General features: G+C 42.2%; 1 protein-coding gene across 4 annotated transcripts in view; it reads left to right on the top strand.

The window, feature by feature from the left end:
* Nucleotides 1-17,395, top strand: part of MCTP2 (multiple C2 and transmembrane domain containing 2) — a 164,179-nt gene extending 146,784 nt beyond the window's left edge. For 2 of the 4 annotated variants that reach the window (XM_037910724.2, XM_027822801.3), the window contains 4 exons: nucleotides 5,821-5,930; nucleotides 8,056-8,165; nucleotides 12,506-12,603; nucleotides 14,880-16,353. In XM_037910724.2, the coding sequence (XP_037766652.1) occupies nucleotides 5,821-5,930; nucleotides 8,056-8,165; nucleotides 12,506-12,603; nucleotides 14,880-14,948 (387 nt within the window). In that variant the 3' untranslated portion in view covers nucleotides 14,949-16,353. Of the gene's footprint in view, nucleotides 1-5,820; nucleotides 5,931-8,055; nucleotides 8,166-12,505; nucleotides 12,604-14,879 lie in introns of all 4 variants that reach the window. The other 2 variants (XM_037910725.2, XM_037910726.2) reach the window with 2 other exon arrangements.
* Nucleotides 17,396-24,050: the final 6,655 nt, after the last annotated feature.

Below are 24,050 nucleotides of genomic sequence, written 5' to 3' on the forward strand. Positions count from 1 at the left end.
TGTAGTGGGGCAGCTGCCCCACTCCAGGAGGACAGGGGTTAAAAGCAGCCCTGGAGAGGGCTGTGGCTGGGATAAAAGGATTGTGAGCAGCTGAGGGAGTAGCTGACCACAGGTGTGGCCAGCTCAATCAGGGCCCGGCTGGCCCTGATAAGAGGGCTGGGGGGCCAGGAGCTGAAAGAGTCTCTCTCTAGCTTTGGAGAGAGATGAACTTAGCTGCCCGAAGGAGCAAAGGTACCCGATGCAGAGCAGTGCTGGGGAAAGGCAAGAGGAGCTGGGGAGCTCCAGCCTGGCAACTCCCCAGGCTGAGGCCTTGTTTAAGGCCCAAGCAGGTCCTGGAGCCTGTAGAGGCGCTGCGTCGGTGAGCCTGCGATCCGCTACACAGAATAACTAGATGAAATTTTATGGCCTGTGTTGTACAGGAGGTCAGACTAGATGATCTAGCAGTCTCTCTTCTGTACTTAAAATCTATGCATCTATAGTTCCTAACGATTTCAACAGGGAAGTCTGGGTCTAGTAAACATATCTGACCAGTCATGGATTTCTGTTTATTGTGAGAGATTTTTCCCCCCTTCATATTTCACACAATTTCAAAATGAAGTCATTCTCATCAGTTTTAAAGCTGAAGTGAAATTTCTTTTGTTATGGTCTCTTACTTTCTGGGAAATTATTAAATTTCAGTGAGATGAAGTTGAGAGATTTGTACGTAACTCTTCAAGTGAATTTACATGGGCCAATTATTCGCTGCCATAACCAGTGATGAGCTGCCAAAATCTTAACAACCGGTTCCCTCCTCACCCCACGAGGGGTCATGTCCCCCCCGCTCCTGGGACTCCTTCCCCATCCAACCCCCCGTGGTCCTTGATGCACGCCCCCCGCCCCGGGACCGCTGCCCCTTCCACCCCCCTCCCCTGTCCCCTGACTGCCCCCAGAACCGGGCAGGAGGGTCTTGTGGGCCACCGTAGTGGGTGCCCACCCCGCCCAGCCCCTAAGAGCCAGAGGGACCTGCTGGGGGGCAAGGTGGGGAGTCCTGGCAATGCTTATCTGGGGTAGCTCCCAGGAAGCAGCGGGCAGGTCTCTCTGGCTCCTAGGGACGGGGTAGTGTAGCTGGGGGGGAGCAGGGGGAGCCACAGATCACATCAAAAGTGGTGCCGTAGGCATCGACTCCGTGGGTGCTCTGGGGCTGGAGCACCCACAGGGAAAATTTGGTGGGTGCACAGCACCCACCGGCAGCTCCCCGCCCTGCCCCACGCCCGGCCCCAGCTCACCTCACCTCTGCTCCGCCTCCGCCCCTGAATGCGCCACCCCACTCTGCTTCTCTGCCCCGCTTTCTGCGAATCAGCTGTTCGGCGGGAAGCCAGGGAGGGCTGAGAAGCAGGCGGCGGCTTCACACTCAGGCCGAGGGTGGCGGAGGCGAGCTGGGGCGGGGAGCGGTTCCCCTGCGCGCTCCCCCCGCCCCGCCCCGGGTTACCTGCTGCGGCGCAGGCAGCCCTCCTCGCCCCTCCCCCCCCCCGCCCCAGTTCCCCTCCGCTCCACCTCTGCCTCCCTGGGCCTGAGCGTGAAGCCGCCGCCTGCTTCTCGGCCCTCCCCGGCTTCCTGTATGAACAGCTGATTCACGGGAAGCGGGGGTGCGGGGTGGAGAAGCAGAGCGGGGCAGCGCATTAAGGGGAGGAGGCGGAGCGGAGGTGAGCTGGGGTGGGGAGCTGCCGGTGGGTGCTCTTTACCCACCAAATTTTCCCTGTGGGTGCTCCAGCCCCAGAGCACCCATGGAGTCGGCGCCTAAGGTGCCAGTTTTGGCCATTGTTAAATTTAGAAGCCCTTTTAGAACCGGTTGTCCTTCACGGGACTATCAGTTCTAAAAGGGCTTCTAAATTTAACAACCGGTTCCAGCGAACCGGCTCCAGCTCACCACTGGCCATAACTCTAATGAAGAGTGAAAGGTGGAAACACCTTTCCTTACATAGGCAAAGGCTTTGTATCTTGCTTTTTAAGTTCAGGCTGATGTGTGTTAGTTGGACACAAAAGACTTAATTTCTGAATTCGCTGAACTTTTTTTTTTTTTTCTGACATGGTTAATCTTTTGGAAGACCCCTTTGTGTTTTTGTTCATGCAATTAGTATAGAAATGAAGGTTTTCTTAAATCAGGATACGCATGGAAGATTTAAAGTAACATACTGATTATATAATTAATTTGCAGTTGTACATTTATTTTGATGGTGTTAATTCTTTCCCAGAGGCTGAAGACTAGTTTGATTCTACCTACAGTGCTGTGATCAGCTGAGAAGTAGGGAAGAAAAAGGCCTTGAAGAAATGGGGATTTCACTATTCATTTGAAGAAAAAATGATTTGCTGGAAACAGGCAGGATCGTTTATTTTAAATTTAAACTTAAACAAAGACCTTATGAGCTAAGGTTTTAAACCGTGGGTGTCCACACTTTTTTCTTTTTTACTGGGCCAATTACACATTGACTTGAGACACCTCCGGCCACAAAAAGTCATGGTACAATAATATCAGAAAGAGTGTAATGCTGTGGAATCTTCAGCCTTGTGTACTTTGGAAAGAGTACGGAAGTGAAATCCTCCTTTGAATTCATTCTACATCGGACTCAAATGTAGTACATTTATTGATGCTCAAACAAAGCTTTTTACATGATGATTGCCTGTGTTTATTTCTATATAACAAAGAGCAATGACTCTATCTTCATGACTTTAGAACGTTCGGTCTTGCATCATTTCTTGGGTCCAGTATACTGTGGGGTGCAAACTTCAATATGAGCTGACGCTGCTCAGAACCTCACAAGAGGTCAAAGAACGTTGGAAAATCAGGCCTTTATTGTGCATCGTTTATCTTCTTTTGTGTCACTTAATGAGTTATGCTGTGTGTGTCTGGAGTTAGGGTCCTGGTACTAATCGCCGCTCCCCAAGTACGTAACACAGAATGAGGCATAGAAAAAAATCCTGGAATTTTCAAATGATTCTTGCAAAAAACATTAGTGTGTAAGTACATCACAAGAGCAGCCCAGATTACTCGCTAATCAGAATCTGATTTCAGTGACAGCACTTGTTAATTATTTCTGTAGACTACACACACACACACGCACTTTTCTGTACTGTGTGTTTTATATTACAAATTGGAAATGCCACTATCTAGCAGTGACTTTGTGTGTGTGCATGTGTGTATGCTAGGTAAGGAAACGCATATGATTGCTATTATATCCTTCAGAATGAATCAGTGTTTTGTTTTTCTGAGGCAGCTTGGTAGCTGCAGCAGAAGTAATGTTGCGTGTGTTAAACTGTGTTATCACCGCATTTCGTAGCTCAATCGGAAATGTGTAAATAAAGTCAGCATGATGCAGATAGTGCTGCCAGATTATCTTCATACAACTCTGGGCAGCAAGAGTAGGCTTGCCCTGGAAGATCACTTTTGGAAATTTTCTTGCCTTCCCTCCAACTACAAGTTGGACAGAACTAGATAATTACTGGGTTGGCTCTCCATGAATTTTTGTTCTGTTCCACTTGTATGTAAGGTGCATAACAGCAGCGTAGAAATAGTTTAAAATAACCATGACATCATTTAATTCTGACCCTAACAAGGTTATAACTGGACCTGTGTGAAAATGACTGCGTTTTTTTTTTTCTGTTTTGTCATTAAACGGTTATTTTGTTCTGGGTCATTTCACATTTAAAAAATTCTGTGAAAGTACTTTTTCATACTCAAATGTGATATTTAAAATTCCACTTCTTTTCATAGGACAGTGACTTATATGTAAAAGGAATATCCAGATATTTAAATTTGATCACATCATGAATTTTTGTTTAAAATTTACTTTGAGAGAAAAAAAGGACTATGTGTTATTTAAAAATATATTTTGGAGGAGAGGGGGAGGAAGACATGTGGCTGTTGTCTCAGAGGTTGCTGATTGGCATTCCATCACTCTAGCAGGAGCTGAGGATAGGGAGTCTGTGTCAGGTACACACAAACTCCTCTCCAAGTGACCTAGTGCTGAAAGGGAAATAGTGATGAACCTTCCACCATTCCATCTGATGGCTGTAGACCCTATCAATCTGTTCTAAGCGGGGGCAAGGACATGGCAGAGGGTGGTAGGGTGATGTGCAGAGGCAGAAATACAGGGATGTTCCATGTGTGAGTATGTGTGGTGCCCTAGATTACCTTCATCTGGCCCTAGTAAGTGGGGAAATAGGTGAGCCTGCAAGGGGCTGGTAGCACCACTCCTACAGGCTCCTCCTAGTCTGGGCTTTAATTGGTTAAAACACATTTCCACCAACCCCCTCAAATTGGACTATTCTTGGACAATCAAAATGCAATGTAAAAACCTCTATATCCAGGTGTTTGAATTTTGTACAGAATGAATGTTTTGCACACTTCTAGTTAGAATGTTTGTAGCCATACTAACTTGCGTGCAAAGAAATGTAATGTTAACACTGATAATTGTACCCTGATTTCCATGGCTGATTTAAACCATGCTGATTTTAATGCATTCTTTGCTTTCATTTTATTCCTGCACATTGGTTTCCTGTAATCCTGTGGCCTAAAATAAGCAGTAAGCTTATTTCGCCACCAGAAGCAAAAATCCAAACCCTGAAGAATTCTCAGTGAAAATGGCAAAGTTCATAGTTTGGGAGAGGGTTGGAATCTTTAGGGTTTGTTGTGGAATTGTAATGTTTAGTGATCTGAGTCGGAGGAAATGCTCTATGCTTTTGGCTTTGCATGGAAATACTTGTGAAGCAAAGACAGTGGTTATATATAAGTCTATACAGGGCATGTATAACAAGCGTTGCTGAAAACAGATTGGGCAAAAAGACTCAACTGTGTCTTGAACAGACAGGTGTATAGAGATGATATGGTGGGAAGTAGAGCATATTAGAGTGTTTGATTGGGCTAGCAATACCATGATCACAAAGAAATTTGGACATTACATGATAAAAGGGGAAAGAATATCAGAGAGAAAAATCAGATCTCTAGGACAGCTCTCACCTGGTTCTAAAGTTCAGTAGAAATGATTAGGTTAACATATGACATGCTCAAAGATTGACCTGTAAGTCTGATATTGTTTTGTAGCAAGACTGGGTTATTAACACTTACTGAGCGAGAATGGTGGAGGCATATTGGGTGCTGGGAGAGACCAACCCAAGAGATTGGAAATAATTTAATTTTACATTTGGTCATTTGACACATACTTGTGTATAGAGTAATGTAATGCCTGTCGATAAGGATAAGGCTATGAAGCTTGTGAATCCTGTCTTGAGCAGGGAATTAGATGAAGAACAGTTTCATGCAAGGAATGTGGGAACTCATTTGTGTGGTATATTGTGTTTGCATCAGAAAACCATCGCCCAATTTAGCAGAATTTGTATATTATTTAGCAGTAATTGCTTCTGAGTGGGCTTGATCCTGCAAGATTCTGAGCACCTGCAGATCCTCAGCACGTCTCCTAATCAGGTTCTCAATGCAAAGTCTAGTGCAGGTCAACATCAAGCAAGAATTGCAGGTCTGGGATGAGATGCATTTACCTGTCAGGCCTCTGTGGGGTAGATGATCACTGTTGGAAAAGGACCTGTGCTCACCTGAAGGGATGGGGTGGAGGGGGGAGATACACAAAGTAATGTAGTATATTATAAATGTATTGTATATACATTTAAACTACTGTGTGTACTCTCTCCTCCTTCCAAACTACTGTGTGTATTCTCTCCTGCTCCCAGCTGAACATCCACATGTGTGGATATGAAAATCTATTATATACCTATTTTGTCTATGAACACATTAGGAAATGCAAAATAAATAAAATTTGGTTTACTTTTCAGGAATCTGAGAAAAAGGGATTAATTGAAAGAATCCACATGGTGCAGGATATTGTTATAACTGTTCAAAACATCTTAGAAGAAATAGCCTCATTTGGAGAAAGAATTAAAAAGTAAGTGAATGTTTTGTTGCCAGGCCCTAAAACGTTTAGGACAGTGCAAAGGTGCATAGCTATAAGTAAGGAAATAAATTCCTCCCTCAGAGAGTGGCTGGGAGTTGTAGGGGAAGAGCCCGGCCAGGCCTGGCTCCATTTCTTCTCCCCAGCAGTGGTACCACAGAAGACAGCTCAAAGTAGAGAGGACAAAAGTTATCAGCAGCCCTGCCTGTTCCCAGCTCTCCCCAGTGTGCTGCCCTCAGCCCCCTTTCTTATCTACCTCTATGGATGAGGGTAGGGAATGGGGGACTCTGACCTGTGGGTCCAGGGACTCTGCTGCTGGAGGGTGGTGGTCACAGAGGTGCAGTTGAGGGTATTCCTCCGGCTCATCCTCTGTCTTTGAACTAGGTGGGGATTAATGCCTGAAGCTTTCTTCCCATCATTCCTCCCAAGGCCGGACATATGGGTTATCTGTTGCTTGTCACTCCATCCTGTGCCTTGAAGTGCTTGTCTATGTATCAGTTTAGGCTTCCTGCTGCCATGAGGAAACCTAAGGAGGTCCTTTATCATTTGTCACAACAGAAGGCCTATGACTTATGGCTCACACTAGGAAGCACGGAGGTGGGGGGTGTCTCTAAATAACCCCTTCCCCCCATCCCCCACCACACACACACACGCACGTTTGTATTTTATAATTACACCCATAGTGGAGTGTAACTGACACTCATTTTTTTTCTCTCTTTAACACAAAGTAATTGTCACAGAGCTACACTTAAATGAGGAGCTGGGTCGGGGCTAAAAATATATCAAATCCATGTGTTGTGGTTCCACTCCATCCATCCCAGCTGTGGTGGAAATGGCCAAGAGATGTATTCCACTCCATGAACAGAGTACTGTTCTGTCCAGCTGCATGGCAGGAAGGCTCAGAGTGCTTAAACACTGTTAATTCTGGTATTTATTTTGGTAACAATGATCTTAAAGAACCCATTGGTATTAATGTGGATGCCCTATGTAATTTCCAAGGAATTCCATTGTAATTCAAAAATGATGTACCATTAAAAAATTGCTACCAAAGTTATTTTTTTAGGTTTTTTTTTTTTTTTTTTTTTTAAAGTGACAGTCTGGTTTGTGCCAGAGCTCTGTCACTCTGATTATGCAGTCCGAAGGATTTTTAAGAGCTTAACTGTATTGAGCTGTTTTGTGTTTTTGTTTTTAAGTTAAGCTACACAGTTGTGTAATAATTGTGGTAGCCCTTTCACCCTATCTTTCCTTAATATTTTAATACCTCCCTGGAAGTTAAAAATATTTTCCCCCTCCTACAAATTTTGTATGTGAGATGAAGATCATCTTATTTTATAGCCTGATGTTGTTCTGAGTGGTCCACTTTTGACTCTCTTCACCTTCATCGTGATGTGAGGACGCACGCAGGTGATCCATGTAATGCCAAGGACACCCTGATCTGTAAATCCACTCATGCTTTAACTAATGCCTTGTACTCCAGTTTGCCTAGTGTTTAGCTGCCGCTGCCAGGAAGTAGATGGAGATCAGAGAGGCATAGTGCAAGGGCAACAGGGTAACTGTGAAGAGGCAAGAAATTGCAACTTCAGTTATTTCACCTCTAGCTCTGACATACAGGGCTAGGTCAGTAGTAACTGGGCTACGTGGTGGCCTGAGTGAAATGAACTGAGCTTCTAAGACTTGTTCCTAAGGGAGAGTATCGAGACTTGTTCCTCACCTGAGAGTATCATGCCTGAAAATGTTGTCATTCTCAGAAGATACCAAAGACTAAATAAGCATGGTGACGAATCACTCATTTACCTTTGCTTGTGCTTCTCCAGAACAAGTCTGAGGCATGTTGGTGACATGAAAAGGCTTGGACTGCTGCTGTCTTGTGACAGTTCCCTAAATAAAAATAGTAATAGACCTGCAATGAGATATGTAGAATCCAGAGACTATTCCCTTTGTAGCACCCAGATGCAGAAATCTACGTATCTGTCTTCCAAAGTCTCTGTGCTTTACTTTACAGTTTATTTATATGCATTGAATACTGCAGAAGGAGTCCCTGAGTTCTTAATGGGCTGTAAGTTATAGACAGCATTTAAGATCAGTAACACTGAAGAGGTTTTCTTATTATTATTTACAGCACATTCAACTGGACAGTGCCTTTCCTGTCAGTCCTGGCCTGCTTAGTTATGACAGCAGCGACAGTTATTTTGTATTTCATACCATTGAGGTACATTGTTTTAATCTGGGGTAAGTGCTTCATAATATTGCATTTGCATGGGAAGAATCCAATATTAATTTATAAGTGGGAATAATAAACCTTTAAACTTGCTGTTACAGGCATCAAATATTTGGGGTAAGCACTATGAGGATAATAAACACGCCCTAAGCCTTGGTGGAAATGAACATTTGTACTGGAGATCAGACTTTCTGCTGGTAGACTAAGGATTTATCTATTCTGAGCTTTTTCTTGAAGTGTTCTCATGGTTACCGTAAAGGGAGCCTTAGTGTAGACAAAATGCTGCCGGCATCTTTACTATTGGGTTGTCTAGACTCTCACTGAGCAGAATAAGATGACAGTGGTTAAAAGCCTAATGCCCAAGCTCCCACTGGTGCATCGACACAGCTGGTTGGAAAATTAAGGGAAAGCGAGAGGCACATCCTGGAGGGATCACAAGAGTCCCCTCTGGCTTTGGAATCTATGAACTGACTAGACATGTCTGAAAGGTTTAAACACTAAGGGCCAATCCTGCAAGACGCTGAACTCTGTGGGGGTTGAGGGTGCTCAGCAAATAGCTAGAGGCATTTAACATCTTTCTGGAGTGGGAGATGGATGGGGAGGAATTGGTCAGGATCGTGTGAAGGTACATGGTTAAATTTTATTAGATGAAAATAGGTTTCAAAATTGTCTGACAGTGCCAAGACTGTGGTATAGTCTCTCATGGTAAGTGACAGAAGCCCTGTTGCTGGAGACATTTCAGTCTTGGCTAGACAAAGCACTAATACATGTATTGTACTGTAGACAGCAGCCCTGCAATAGCAGAGTTGAGAGGGTGGACTGTATAACCCAGGAGGTATTTTTCTGGATCTGGTTTCAAAAATGATTTGGGTGAAATACTATTCATTTCTATTACTTGATTAATTGACTAGAAAGAATCAAGTCAAAGTAATGAAACATGCCCCTGTAAGATGCATTCCAAAGGAGGGTGAGAGATAAATGTATGTCAAAGGGAGTGGGGGGGGGGGGGCAAATGTACAGGCAAATGGTTGACATGCCTATGAACACAGAGTTGTTATCCAGTTGTATGAAAATAATTTTGGTAAGTGAACAGGTGGCTCAGTAGCTGGTTGGTCTATAGGAGGTGATAATAAGAACGCATAACAGTAGATTCACATTTAGGAATGGGTGACTGGATTGGAGGAAAATAGGAACCAGCCCACACTTCTGTACACATTTTGAACCACACCTGAAATTGTTGGTAGGCTCACAAAATTTGAGACCCAGCCCTTATAAGTGGCTTCCTGCCCCGGCTGAAATCCATCTGAGTATCTCAGCAAGTTGGGCAGTCTCTGCTTCCCTTCAGTTATTATGAGTTCCAAGGTCAGGGGAAAAGTTGTGTGTGTGTGTGAGAGAGAGAGAGAGATGTATTAGGGGCTGCTTCGAGTCTGCGGAATGGAGCATCCAGGCCAGTACCTCACAGTGTATGTGTAAGACCTAGGAAATCACTTGTCCTTGTCAGACAGCATATCATCAGCTGTCGGGAGTGGGATGTGAGTTGGAAAGAGGGGGCTTAGTTTTGAGGGAGGAATGGGAAGGGGGGGTCAATAAAGAGGTAAAGGAGAAGGATCTGACTAGGTTGGCAGAAAGAAGTATCTAAACCTTTCAAAGCCATTAAGTATCCAAATATCAGCTGGATCTTCTCAACAAATCTTGTAGCTCTTTGCATCCTTTCAGAGAAGTTGGACCAAATCCAGTAAAGTCAGGGACATTTCTGAAGGTTTTTGTGTAATCACAATGCAGTCTTTAAAATAATAATAAATTGTGATCGTGTTTTGCTGCTCCCATGGAAGATGCCCGCCTTTACTGGTATATTTGATCTGATGTTCAGGGTTTTGTGTTGTTTCCTGCTCTCACTGCCCATTATAGCGAATCCAGATGTACACGCTTTACAGACCTGATTTTCAGTGGGGCTGCGACTTCTGTGTGCATTTTGGAACCAGGGAATAGAATTTTTTATGCAGATTTATGCCTGTACTAATAGAGCTCATAGTCCGAAAATCAGGCCCTTAATGTATGTCTGTAATAAGAGAAAGTTGGATTTTTTTTTCTCAGAATGTTTTTGTCGCCCTTCATCAATTTCCTTGGTTATTTACAATGCTAAATCTGGTTAGGGGTGAAAGAACAAAAACCAGAGGGCAGGGTAACCTCATCAAACAGCTTTGCAATGTCACAACATCATGTAACTGTATGCTTCTGGACAGTGGTCAGCCCTGATTAGTTTTACAGTGATGAATCATCCGCTAATGTCAGTCTAACATTAGGGGCTGGATATGAGGAGGACGAGTGGATGATACTTTCAAAAGCTGGAGCTGGGAGAAAAACAGTAAAATAAATTATTGAACTCAACAAAAGAGCGAATGAAAAGAAAAGAGAGGAGATTCCCGTGAACTAAAAGTTCAGTAACAATATGTTTCTGCCTCAGTGTGGAAGACATCCAGAGTACACCAAAGCTATACATCCAGTCAACATCATCTAGACTGACAGGGCCTTCAAATATGATACATGTTAACCAACTACCCTGTGGCAAGGCCTCAAAGGACCTTATGATATTTTCTGTTTTTAAAAATCAGGTACACAGAAAATTGTGTTGGCATTTTGCTACAAGAATATAGCTTAAAAGCTGCATTCATATGTGAAGCAGGTACATTTGAGAGAGAGAGAGAGCAGTGAGGGAGGGAGTGGAAGTCATTGCATTTGAAACCACGTGCATAGAAACTACTGTGAAATTTTAGCTTGGGTTGTGATTAGATTAGGTGCTTGTGACCTCTTTCTTTGCTTATAGGATACCAATATCTTAATTTTCAAGATGCATTATTATTTGCTCTCCTTTTCCTAATAAGACTTAACTCTCCTATGGCACATTTCAGCCTTCCATCTAAAAAGCTTACTACACAGGAGGATAAGCCACATGACAGATTCTTGTTTCCAAATGGGGAAACTGAGTCAAAGAGAAGTTGAGTGGCTTGCCTAAATTGACACTGTCAGAGCTGGGAATAGAGCCCAGGTCTCCTGACTCCCAATGCTGGACCTTGTTCATGTCGTTGCTCAGAGAACAGGCTGGATCAAAGTTGTATGGTGCTCCCGCTCTGATTTAGGATTCACACCTTCCACTTTTACCCACATCAGTAGAGCTGGTCAGAAAATGCCATTTCTGCAAGACTTAAACTGTTCATGGAAAAGGGTCTTTTTTTGGTAATTTTTAAACTCAAAATTTTTATAATCGTTTTTTTTAATGTTTTTTAAACAAAGTTCTGATTTTCTGATTAGAAACAACTTTTTGTTTTGAAATTTAAGGTAATTCAAGGAAAAATAAATATGTAAATAAAAATGGTCAAAACAGAAACAAAACATTTTGGAATTCTCAAAATGAAACTCTTTGATCCACCCAAATTAAACTTATTTCAGATATTTGGTTCACAGGCACTTTTGAGAGTTTTAACTTTTTGGCCTGATTCAGGCCAGGAAAATTTTTTGATATCTAAATTTTTTTATGGGATGAGAAAATTGTGATCTGCCCAGCACGCTTGGTGAGCCCTGATTCCACTGCTGGGAACATCTCCAGCTAAGCACAGTTTGGCTATCTCTGCAGAGCAAACTAGGAATGACATTGCAACGCTTAGTAAATCAAGTTATCAACCTTAGATCAAAAAATAAAATCCTAATAAGTTTTCACAGTTTCCCGCAGCATCAAAATACAATCAATGTGTCAAATCTGGCTCTGCAGTGAAAGCATAAAAAGCTATGAAACATGCTGGGGGCGGGGTAGATGTCCTCAGTTGCTTTCTTTTTCAAACTAAACAAGAAAAAAAAAAACCCTCCTCTGTCCCATTTCTCTCTTCACCCTCCAACCTCCTATATTTTCCCTCAAGCTTCAGGAGAGGATCACATTCGGTCTAATGATGCTATATTTCAGAGCAGAATGGGCTGTTAGTTCATGTATTCCCCACCACTACCACCTTCCCGCCCCCCCCCCCCCCAAAAAAAAAAAGAAAAGAAAAAGAAAAAGATGATGGGTTCTACAGTTTCTGCTTTTTCAGCCACTGCCTCTCTGCTGGTATGGTAATGGGATTTTCACCACCCAAGTAAAGCAGAGTCTTTATATAATAATTTCCTTTCCTTCCTTCCTTCCAAGAGGCATTTGTGAATGATTCCACATGACAGCAACACTTGCATGACTTGAAGTCAAGTCATTGTTTTCACACTCATTTTTACTTGTGAATTTCTGTTTTTCCCCCCACTTGCCTGAGCAATTAAAAGTAACTAAATAAATAAACTGGGTTTGTATTGTTTTGTTTTTTTTGTTTTTCAGGCATAAATAAATTTACTAAGAAGTTTAGAAATCCCTATGCCATCGACAATAATGAGTTACTAGATTTCCTCTCCAGGGTACCATCTGATGTTCAAAAGGTAATGAATGGCCACCACCAACGGGGCATCAAGCAGGACTCGGAGCTCCCAGCACTATGCTTGGGGAATACAATGCCGAAGCATTTTGAATAACAGAGATAAGGCTTCAGGAAAATCCATAAAGGGGGCAAGGAAAGTGAGGGAGAGGGGAGCTGAAAACCTTTGTCAGACGCATAAGATGATTGAAGAAAAGTTTATCCTGAAGAGAGCAACTTAAAAATGATCTTGAACTTGCACAGCATGGTGACTGAACTATTGGTTTGTTCACCTTTTTGCTCTGATACTTGTATGGAGGGCGGGGGAGGAGGGAGGATACAATCTCTCTGAGTGACAGAGATAACTATCCAAAGGGTTTTACTGCATTCCCCGTCCCCTCATACAGGAGTGGGGGGATTATTCCATGACTTTGTGCTTGCTGTGATCTGCTTTGAGCCAGTTGCCATCCTAATTTCTTCTTCCCCCACCCACCTTGAATGCAGGGTTTCTTTGGACAATGCTATGCTCATCTTTTATGGCGCAGAGACTTGAGATCTGTATAAAATAACCGTGATCAAAAAGATTGATCTTCTACCGGCATGGAATTATAACTTTCAGTCGAGCCAGGGTCCCCCTTCCCCCCACTTCAGTCATGTCATTTTTTTTTTAAAGCACTGTATTCAATAATCTTGTCCAGCTGGCTGCAAATTATCTGAACAGTGGGTCTTTTAGAATGTTGAGATCCATTTATTTCTCCCGGTGGAAGGAAAATAGTCTTACTGGGTGGCAAATCACATAAAATAAAACAAAAGAAACAATCCTTTATAATCAGCCAGAATCTTATAACCCAGGGCCCTGATTCTGCTCCCCTCCCCCACCCCCAATCACACTGAAATAACTTTTTACTCAAGCAGTAGTACTTGCAGAGTGCGGTGCTGCTCACTGCAAATAAGGGGATCACAATCTAGCCCATAGTGATTTTACTCTGTTGGAGATTGGAAAATGATTGTCTCCATGCGGTGTCAATGCAGCTGGTAGAAACACAGTTGGAAAAGGTTTCCAACGACATTTGTTTCAAGAGATCACCAGATTGGTTTATGGTAGTGCTATAGCTAGAGAAAAATATCTCTATAGATTGGGGGGGGGGGGAGCTAAACTGAAATAATCATAGAGACATTAAGCTTAAGTGTATTTGTATTTTTGTTGTTGCTGTTCTAGAGTGCACTGGATTTGCAGAGATGGTTTGCACTTGTCCTTTAATGTTTATATTTAAAGATAAGCTGCTTTTCTATTTGTGTTGTATTTAAGATTTACATTTATAACATTTTCCTGACTGGTTTCCGTCATCCTCGGGGAGCTTCACTGAGCTCTCTAAGGAAGATGATGCTATTTTCTATGAGGAAGCATTGGTAAAACACATATGAAGGGATATACCATCCTAGGGGAGTTTTGCCATAAATGCTAAAAACAAAAAAAAACAAAAAAAAAATAGTGAATACATTTGGCATCTGATACAAGAATCTAATTAAAACCATTCCCAGGCAATAGCAAAGCCATCTCTGCCTGTTCCACTTAAAATGTTGCTAAAGCACCTTTGTTTCATTTTGCTAGTACTATGTGTTAAAAAATACCCCCAGTATCATAGCCCGTTACTGTATGCCAGCAGCACATGGCCTGGACAAAAGGCACAGAAGCATGGAAAAGTGGCGTACTCTTTGTAAAGATTCTCATGATTTCAATGGGGCCGCTTTTCAGTTATGCAGCAGACAGTTTGCGATTGGGAATTACACCACATTTGGATTTATCACAGATGTTTTAACCATTATATCGCAATTGAAATTGCTGTGGGGAAGTAGGGGAAAATCTTTGTTTCGATTCTGTTCGGGAAAATATTTTTCCTCTTTAAAATGATAAAGCATGTCTCTGTACAGTTTTGAGACCACTCTGACCTTACTGAATATTGGGATCCACTTGCTTTATCATTCCCAAGAGAGTCTTATTAAACTTATAGGTTAATGCAAGCAAAAAAAAAAAAAGCAGTCTGGCATTGCTGAGATCAGGTAGTGCCCCGTGCATCTCATTAGAAAAATCTGCTTTTAATATTTTGGTTTCAAGAAATGATGCATGACTTCTCAAATCCTTCCTGCAATTAATCCCCCATGTTCCTGTGTTTAGAAAATGATTCATTACTTTTGAACCTTCCTTAGTTTCCCTTGGTTTGTCCTTGGGGAGCCATTAACACACACTGTAGTGAGCTAGAGTTACCTAACTGCAAACGTCATGTCTATTTGTTTTTACAGGTGCAGCGTGCTGAATTGAAACCATACAGCAGCTCCAGTCCCCTCAGGAAGAAACGGAGTACTCTCTAGGATGCAGACAGATTTTGGAATGCAACATCCTCCTCCATATACACATACACACTTACAGTTTTTTCTCCCCACACCCTTTTTTTGGTTCAGATCAACACTTTAATACCTGCCATGGGCCCAGGATGGTTCCATACGTTTTCTGATGTGCACCTATCCTGGGCTGCCTTTCTTTTTAGCGTAGAGGCCTCATCCAACCAGAGCAGGGACGAATTAGTGGGTGGAGAAGAGCACAAGCGCGTGTTCCATTTTTTTACTTGGATTATTAGGGTAAGACCGAATGTTGCAGCTCTCCTTGTTTGTATGTAGCAAGATATAATTCTACCTAGTGTAGTAGATCAGCTAAGCTGATGTGAGGAGATGCTCTGAACTAATTTTTAACATATCCAACAGATTTGCATTAAGATACGAGGCCTATTCTTTTCTCAGTTAAATCACAGTGCATAGAAGGGTTTAAACTCTGAATTAACAAGTCTTTGATACCCTGCTTCTGTTCAAGCAGTGTATATTTTAAAAAGTTGTTATCATAATTGCCAGAAACAGCTAGAAGCTCTCACAGTATCTCAATTTCATCCAGCACTTGTGTTTTTAAAAACTGCTGTTAACTCCTTGATGCCAGAATTGCCTGACATGAGGTCCATTGCTGGCAATGGACACACCAGGATCCGCCATTGTGAAAGGGTTAAGAGAATTTGCGAACCTGAAAAGACTGTATTTCTGACTTGCTATTTATAATTCCATCTCACCAGATTTTTCGGCATAACTGTTGCTTTTGTCTAAATCTGGAGATGTCAACACTACAACTCTCGAAGAAAAATACTTTGTAGCCTTAAAGATGCAACATCTTGGGCAGGAGGAGAGCACTGTGCCCAAAGCGGTGTTGTAAATATGTTGCTTTGCTGTAATAGTTCTCAAACTTGGGTCCATTGACCACCAATGTTCTATGGAGTCTTTCCTGGTGCCTTTCAGAATGAAATAGTAAGAGGTCCAAGCAATGAAGAACTGGTGTTTTGATAGTAGAGGTGAGTCCCTGAGAAAATTTGAATTCTCCCAATTATCTAAGTCCTTATATAACATTTCTTGTCCACAGAACTCAATGCATTACGAAGTTGGGTAACCATTGTTTCCCATTTCACAGATGGGGAAAACTGAGGCACAGGGAGGCAAAAGCTTATGCTGCTAAATCACTTGAGGCGATGTTGACTTGACACCCCTCAGCCCCCCATCCACTGACCTCCCCTGAAGTGGTTTACAGAATAAAGAAACCAGAGAACCACAGGATACAGATTACTTGAAAATGCATTATTTAGAAATAATCTGATTAATCAATGGCTGTAAATATAGGCCTACCTTTATTGGCAGACCTGTCTTGAACAGAGTTATATCATGGTAGCCAGCACTGCCCCCTGCAAAAGAAATGGGATTGCGTTTGTGATAGTGAATGGATTATTACTCAGATTCAGTAATTTTCTAATAGTTTATTTTTCAAAGTAGTTTTAACAATGTTTACAATGCCTTCATTGAAGGAGAGGAAATTTTTTCATACAAGATTTAATTTTATAAGCAAGGTATTTCACTGGGATCTCATGTTGTAGGTATATATGAAAGACTAGAAAATAAATTAGCCCTCATTTAAAAAGGAAATGTGTGTTGTGTATAGTATACGTACCTATGTATATGCATACATATATAGTGTATGTATGTATATGCATATATATATGTTTATTATGTGTATCCTTATGTACATGTGCACACACATTTGGATTGCAGTTTAAAAATCTTCAAAGAAAATGTTTATGAAAACCGCCAAAGATTCTAAAGCTTATCTTGTGTCTGTTCTTTTTCATTTTGTATCTTTCCCGGTATGTCTTTCTGGCTGAGTCAGATCTCTGCATGATTTGATTTACTTCAAGTTAATGAAGCCGGTTGGAAAGAGCCTTGTAGAAATTATAAAAGCTCCAGTAAATCTCCTATTTGTACAAACAGTAGATATGCACCGACCCCTTTTGTTAAACCAGTTACTCAATCTTCTGTGTAAACAATGCCTCATTGTCTCACTCTAAACTATCATCTAGTTTATCATACTGTCGTCTGTAATTTTGTAAGGACCAGAGTCAGACATTTTTAAACACATGTGAGATCTGTTCATTTATTTGAATGAAAACATTCAAAAGGAGCAAAAATACCTTATTTGATTGGAAGGTGGGACCAATATTTTAATAGTATTTTTTCTATAGAATTTTCCACATGAACTGATTGCTGTTCAGGAGACAGGGTAATGTCTATTTTTTTAAATGTAGGTATGCTAAATTTCAGACTAGTTTGTATTAGATTATTATGCTGGAGACACACAAACATAAGAGTTTTGCTATGTTCCAGTACCTATATATGTTGCAAAGAGCTGTTTGTTATGATAAATATTTTGAAATACAATAAACATTTGATCTTAAGTTGTTTTGCTTTTAATTAATCTAGTCAGAATATATATTTCCTATTCATTGTAGAACATTTACTGTGGTACAGTACTTAACATCTGACCATACAAAGTAAGTACATTATATTGAAAGTACATGTCTTGACAGAAAGGAAGTGCATTATAACAATAACAGTAGAGAATTGGGATTTGGAATGGAAGCCATGCTGCTATGGGGAACAAAGAGTGGTGTAGGGACTGGCGTGGAGGAAGTGGCCATCTGTACAAATCCAAACACAAGTATCCTGTTATCTACAGGATTTATCTATGGATCTCAGCCCATCCACAGGTTTGGAGGGGTTCCCAACTCCCTCCTTGACTTAAGGAGTTCTCCAGTCCTCACATACAGGACCTGGCCTTGGGTGATTGATTGCTCCGCATTCAAATGACCAATCTCTGTCTTCACAGTACTCTTCACTTGGTCCAAAATGGTGGGGTGTGTTTTTGTTTTACAACCACACTCACATCACAATTGGTGCAGGTGTTATTTTATGTAAGGTATTTATATAATGGAAACGTCAATGCACATATAATAGCGTTTACATCCCAAACCCTCAAACTATCATAATGCATTCCGAAACACAAACCTGACCATGGGTCCTTGTACTAGAGATAAGTTAGCTGTGCACACATGTACATATACACTGCATGGACGGTTGTGCAAATATCGGATCTGAGATGTACCCACAAATCAAGTATTTCTCCATACATTTGGCCAAACAAGCTGCTTCTGAAAAGTTGTTTTTTGTGAATGCACATAACTAAAATTGTTTCCTTGAACAGTCATATCAGTTAAGTTCTGTCATGCATATCCTGGAAAGCAGGCAACCAACGGTTCTTAAGCCTGAATAAAGCATATCCATTTAAAATGTCAAACAAATATTGACAGATTTCCTTTTTTTGGGAGGGGCGGCCGTTGAGGGACAGGTATTTGCCATGCTTTTATTTTAACCTTAAGTGATGTTAGTTCCTACCACTGTGCCACTACTTATTTATTTCAATAAAATGTGGGTACAGTCGAAGTAGTGGGAACTGTAAGGAGTGGCTGGGGTTTTGGTTTGCTTTTGGGGGGGAGGGTTTTTTCTGTTTTTTTTTAAACTCAGTACATACAAAGTTATCTGTTAGAAACTGTATTTTTTAATCAATCTATCATATTTTGCATCTTTAAAGGGACACTATCCAATTCATTATTTTTTCAACTGATTGATTTAAAAATTGCATTTTTCGGATAGAAAATCCTTTAAATAGTATGTCCTGTTTTTTGCGGGGCGGGGAGTTCAGTCCTTTAAAAGAGGATGATGATGTTTTTAAGAGTCTTTTTAGCCACAAAAGAGATGGCTCTGATCCTACATCTGGATTCATGTTGATTGGTGTCTGGGGGATTGGTGCTCTCACAAACCAAAGAAATAGAAGGTAAAATTATGGGAACTTTTCAGTTTTATTAATCAATAGCAACGATAAGTTTAAATTTTATTGCTAATTTCAAGTTAATGGTGTCCCCTTAAATGGCGGCTGTTTTGTAATTCAGGTAATGCAGACTTTTAGTAACTTCCATTTTCTTGCTGCGTATGAAATATTTTATCTTTAGCCTTTGACACATTTTAAAAACACTTGTGCAGTGTGTATTCTACCTCCTGTTAAAATAGCTCAGAGAGCTCAAATGAATCTCTGAGGAAAAGTAACTAATTGTCTTAATTGTCCTGTGATTCTTCATGCCCTTCCCTTAATACCATTTTTTATTTTCTTTGAAAGAGTTTTTTATGCTTGCTTGATGGTGCTGGACTTGAATAGTACTTGACAGGACTGTTTTTAGGATATAGAACTTCAATGTTATTAAAGTTTCCTACCCACTTCTTCATCAGTGTTCTTCAACTCTGATCACCCTTACAGAACAATTGGCAGTTCAGGTTCCTAGATCAGCAGTTCTCAAACTGTAGGTCAGGACCCTAAAGTGGGTCACAACCCCATGTTAATAGGGTCACCAAGGCTGGCGTTAAACTTTCTGGGACCCGGGGCCAAAGCCCAAGCCCCACTGCCAATGGCCGAAGCCAAAGCCTGAGCCCCACTGACTGAGGCTGAAGCACTTTGGCTTTGGCCCCTCTTCCCAGGGTGGCAGGGCTGAGGCGGGCTCAGGCTTCAGCCCTCCCCCCCCCTTCTGGGGTCATGAAGTAATATTGGTTATCAGAAGGGGTTTGCGGTGTAATGAAGTTTGAGAACCCCTGATCTAGATTATAATCGGTGACCTCTTCAACTGGGATTGAGGTGAGTAGCAATTGTGATGGCAGTTCATTCAATATAGGCACCTGTCCATTAGGAACTAGACTGAAATCCACTAACTCACTTTATATAGGCCACTAACCAACCGATGGTAACAGCCCACTACCAACCTGAGCCAATCTGTCGCTATCTGTCTGAACAGTCTGGAGGAGAAAGATTTACTATTGCCAGTGTTCTACGCCATTCACTTTTTTTTTTTTTTGAGAACCTGATCCTTCAAGCACCCCAACATGCAGAACTGACATTGACCTCCCCTAACATCAAGAGCATTGCACTAGAGATGAGTTTGGGGAAGGGGGGTTATTAAGTTCTTTTTAAAATAAGATTAATAAAATGCCTCTTAACCAAACTCCAATTTTTAGATTCTCAGCCCTTTAAACTAAGTTGATAGTCTGAGAAATGTTAGCTTTGGCTTTAGAGACTATGGTGTGTGTTAGAAGTGAATCCTCTTCTGATTCAATATTGTACTTGCATTTTATCTGTAAAGCTGCATGTGTCAGTGCCCTGGTGCATCCACCCCTTCAAATCACACAGCGGCACGATAAGAATATCTGCTCTTTAGAATCCATAAAGTTAGCAACTCAGAGGGAGGCTGAGATACTACAAACGATTGTTAATCTGGCGTGTTGCAGATGGAGTGTTTTAATCGTTCTCAAATTCGGAAAAGTTGAGCCAGTTGAAACGCCATCATTTCTGGGTTGAGGTTCTGTCAGGTGATTCATTGCGGGGATCAACTTGCAACAACCAAAATCTTATAGTACCAAGGGAATATAATGTGAGAAAAAGACATGTTTTATTTAACATATACATAATCATTACTCATTTTGTTTGGGTCATTTCAGGTGCACCATTATGGGCTTACATCACTTTTTAATCGGCTATTTCTCCCCCGCCCCCCATGTTTTGATTTAAAAGAATGCCGTGTTTAAGGAGGATTTAGAAAGCTTTGAAAAATGGATTTGTGCTACTTTAATATATATATAAGCCTGAAACGTCTATTCCAGGGTGACGAGGAACTGTGGTAGCTGGTCATGATGCTTAACGCAGCATAATTTATGTAGTAGAAACTCAAGTTGTGAGTTGAAATTCTGAGGGTGCACGTGACCAATGGGCTGGAGATCTCCCCCCCCCACCCCCCAAGTGTGTTGGACTGAACTAGATGATACCTGCCTTTAATTGGAGGAGGTGAGGAGAGAGGTAGAACATATGCTGACTTAATTGGAACCAAGGTTCTGACCCTCAGCTTTCTTGGGCTAGTGCAAAGCAGCCCTCAAGCCACCTAACTAGCCCCTAGCCTTGCATTGGGGAATCCAATGAGTGGGGAACAGGAGGCACGTACAGGTTATCCCTACCTCCTGCAATCACCATCTGCTCGAATGGAGCAGCCCCCAGTGTATAGAGGGGTGGAGGGAAAAGATAATGGATGAATATATTCAAATAATATGGAGTCTGATGGAAATAGAAAAGTGACCCTGGGTGTGTTGGGGACCACTAATATAGAGATTCGTTTTTCTGTCCCAAATACTGGTGCCAGCTTTTCCAGTAGGTGAGAATGAATTTCCCAGTGTCAGCCTCCACACATTTGGGTCAGTGCCGGGGTAGAAGGAGAGACAAGCCTCTGGTAACATACTTGCTTGCACAGGTATCACCATGGCCTCTGACTGAATAGAATGTCTGACCTCTTCAGGTGTGGGTGACTCTTACCATCCAGGTGGTGGAGTCTCATAAAAGTGATACAAGTCACCAGACTTGGGATTCTCAGCTCCAAAATATGCAGCCATCTAGATTCTCCTGCAGCTCAGAGTAAATGGCTTGGTATTTCATAGCAAAGGGTCCCAACTCCAAACCTCTTCTGACAATTGGGAAGTAGATGTTGTTACATTCAGGTCAAGGTAGCTCTTAAATCTTTTGGACCAGATCTTCTGCTGGTATAAATGGAAATGGGCTTTTCAGTTACAATGGCACAGCCCATTTGCACCAGCTCAAGATCTGGCCCTTTGAATGGATTGCTTAAAAATACACTAAAGAGAACTCAACCCAGGCATAAAAAAAATTCCCATGAGCAATCTATTGTTGACACTGTCAAGTCCACCTTCTGTATGTTGCAGATGGGATTTGGCTGAACTTTCTTATCCCTGTGCCACGTAAGGAACCCTCTCCCAAAGTAGAGCAAATATTTCTCCTCTTCATTTCTTAGTGGAGATGCACGGTGGAAATAGTGCATCTTCCCACATGCAAAACAACTGCATTGTAAGTTCCACAGCTTTATGTGCTAAACGTTGCTTTGATCATGATCCGTTATTTCTCCCCCATCTCCTGTGTGTCGTTAGACCCCTTGAGAGAGTCTTCCAAACTGCACAGCAAGTCGCTGCCCTACGAGAAGGGAAAAAATATATGTGCCGTCTCCCTCCATCCCCGACAATAGACGACTTTACTGAAAGTCAATGCCATCCACTTGCATTTATCACTGCCACTCTTGCTCTGCATATTTTTGGTATTCGCCATGCATTGTTAACGGTGATTGTCATGTAATTAAATCACTGCTCATCACAAGAGCCTATTTTTATGCTGAGATAAGCATCAGAAGTCTGCCGCAGCATCCCCCAGATCAATAAAGATGTTCCCTGTAGGATTACAAATAGTCTGGGGTTGTGCAGGGCACCAGAATTAATTAGGAATGATTTCTCTTTTTCTTTCCACTTTCAATACATTTTTAATTGTTAATTCATTTTCGATGGGCTTGTTTTTAACTCTGCCTTGATGCCCAGATGCCTCTGTTCAGGGATTTTGAGCATCATGTCACTTGTGGCAACACCTCTTAGTCCTCACGACTCTTGCCATCCCTTCCATAGTCATGCCTAGCTATTGTTTCAAAAGCGCAGTAAATGTTCTTAAGACTGAAACACTTTACATTGTAGGCTGTGAGATGGACTTTAGATAGTGATGATGATGATGTATTTGTGTTACAGTTTTGTCTTGGGTTCCCAGCCATGTTCCAGGCCCCATTGTGTACAAACACATAGGATCTGTCTACACTTCCAGCTTTCCACGTGTCGAACTGCAGGTTCTTGCCCCTACCCCTCTATCATTCATGCTTAAAGCCCTTAGATATATGTCCATGGGTGTGTAGACATCCCACTAGGGGTGGGTGAGAGCATGCATTGACACGTGACCCATCTCTCTACCCTCCCACTTTGTGGTGTGAACATAGCAATGATGCGGTGAACTGCCCTCGAGTCTACCTAGTCCTTCTTCATCATTCCCACAATTCCCTGTCCCGTATCTTCTAGTCTTTCGGCCTCCTCAGGTTCCTCCCACTTGGTCTCTATAGACCACAAGTTATCTGCTATTTTATATACCTTTGCTCAGCATTTATCTCTTCTCTTTCTATGTGGACTGCTCCACTTCCACAACTCGCTCCAGCTCAGTTTGCCCTGCCATTTGAAAATGTTCTCCCTCCAGTGTGCTGCAAGCTGGCCAGAGAGGCTCCCAGAACCATGACTGCAGCAGAATCTCACAGAATATTCACCTTTATGAGGTCCCCTGGAGGCTGGAGCAGCAGGACAGCCATCAGACAGTGGTGTAGTGCAGGGAGTGGATAAAACATCTGAAGTGCCTGTACCACAAGGCCAGCATCATACACAGCATGTGTGGCACATGCCCAGTACATGCCCCTGCTATAAAGAGTTTGATAGGGTGGTTGGCACCACTCCAGCTTCAAGTCCATCATCTCCTATGATGTCCTCCTGACTCCAGTGGGTCTTATTGTGAGACTGGAAGAAGGGGAAGCAGGTGGCAAGATCAGCTGGGACCACGGAAGGCTTGCAATCCCAGGAGTAGAAAGTGAAGCTTGAAGCCTTGAATCAGCCCACTAAGCAGGGTGCGGGTAGCAGACATTCTGTGCTCATTTTCCAAGGAGCTCTTCGGGGATGAACCTGGGAACCAGCCTGGAGAGAAACAGTCAGCAGCTGCCCTGAAGAACTTGCATTCTAAAACAGTAAAGATAAATGGTGATAAGGGAAACTGAGGCACTGAGCAGTGATGTGACTTGCCCACAGTCACTCAGCAGGTCCGTGGCAGAGCAGGGAGCGGATCCCAGGTGTCCTGTCCCCCAGTGCAGAGCCCGTTCTACTAGAGCAGTCTACCTCCCACTGTATAGTTGTTTTTCTAAATTATCCACTATTTTTCAATATATGTCAGATAAATGTAGACAGTTAAGTACAGGCGAGTGTGGAAACTTATTCTGTGGGAAAAAGAGATTTAGGATTTTTTCTCCAACTGAGGGTTAATGCATCTCTTCTGAATGTTCTAGTAAAGGAAAAATAAGGGACCAGTCATACAGTCTTCAGTGCATG

This window comes from Chelonia mydas, chromosome 10 (assembly GCF_015237465.2).
Source record: "Chelonia mydas isolate rCheMyd1 chromosome 10, rCheMyd1.pri.v2, whole genome shotgun sequence".
NCBI classification, from domain to species: Eukaryota; Metazoa; Chordata; order Testudines; family Cheloniidae; genus Chelonia; species Chelonia mydas.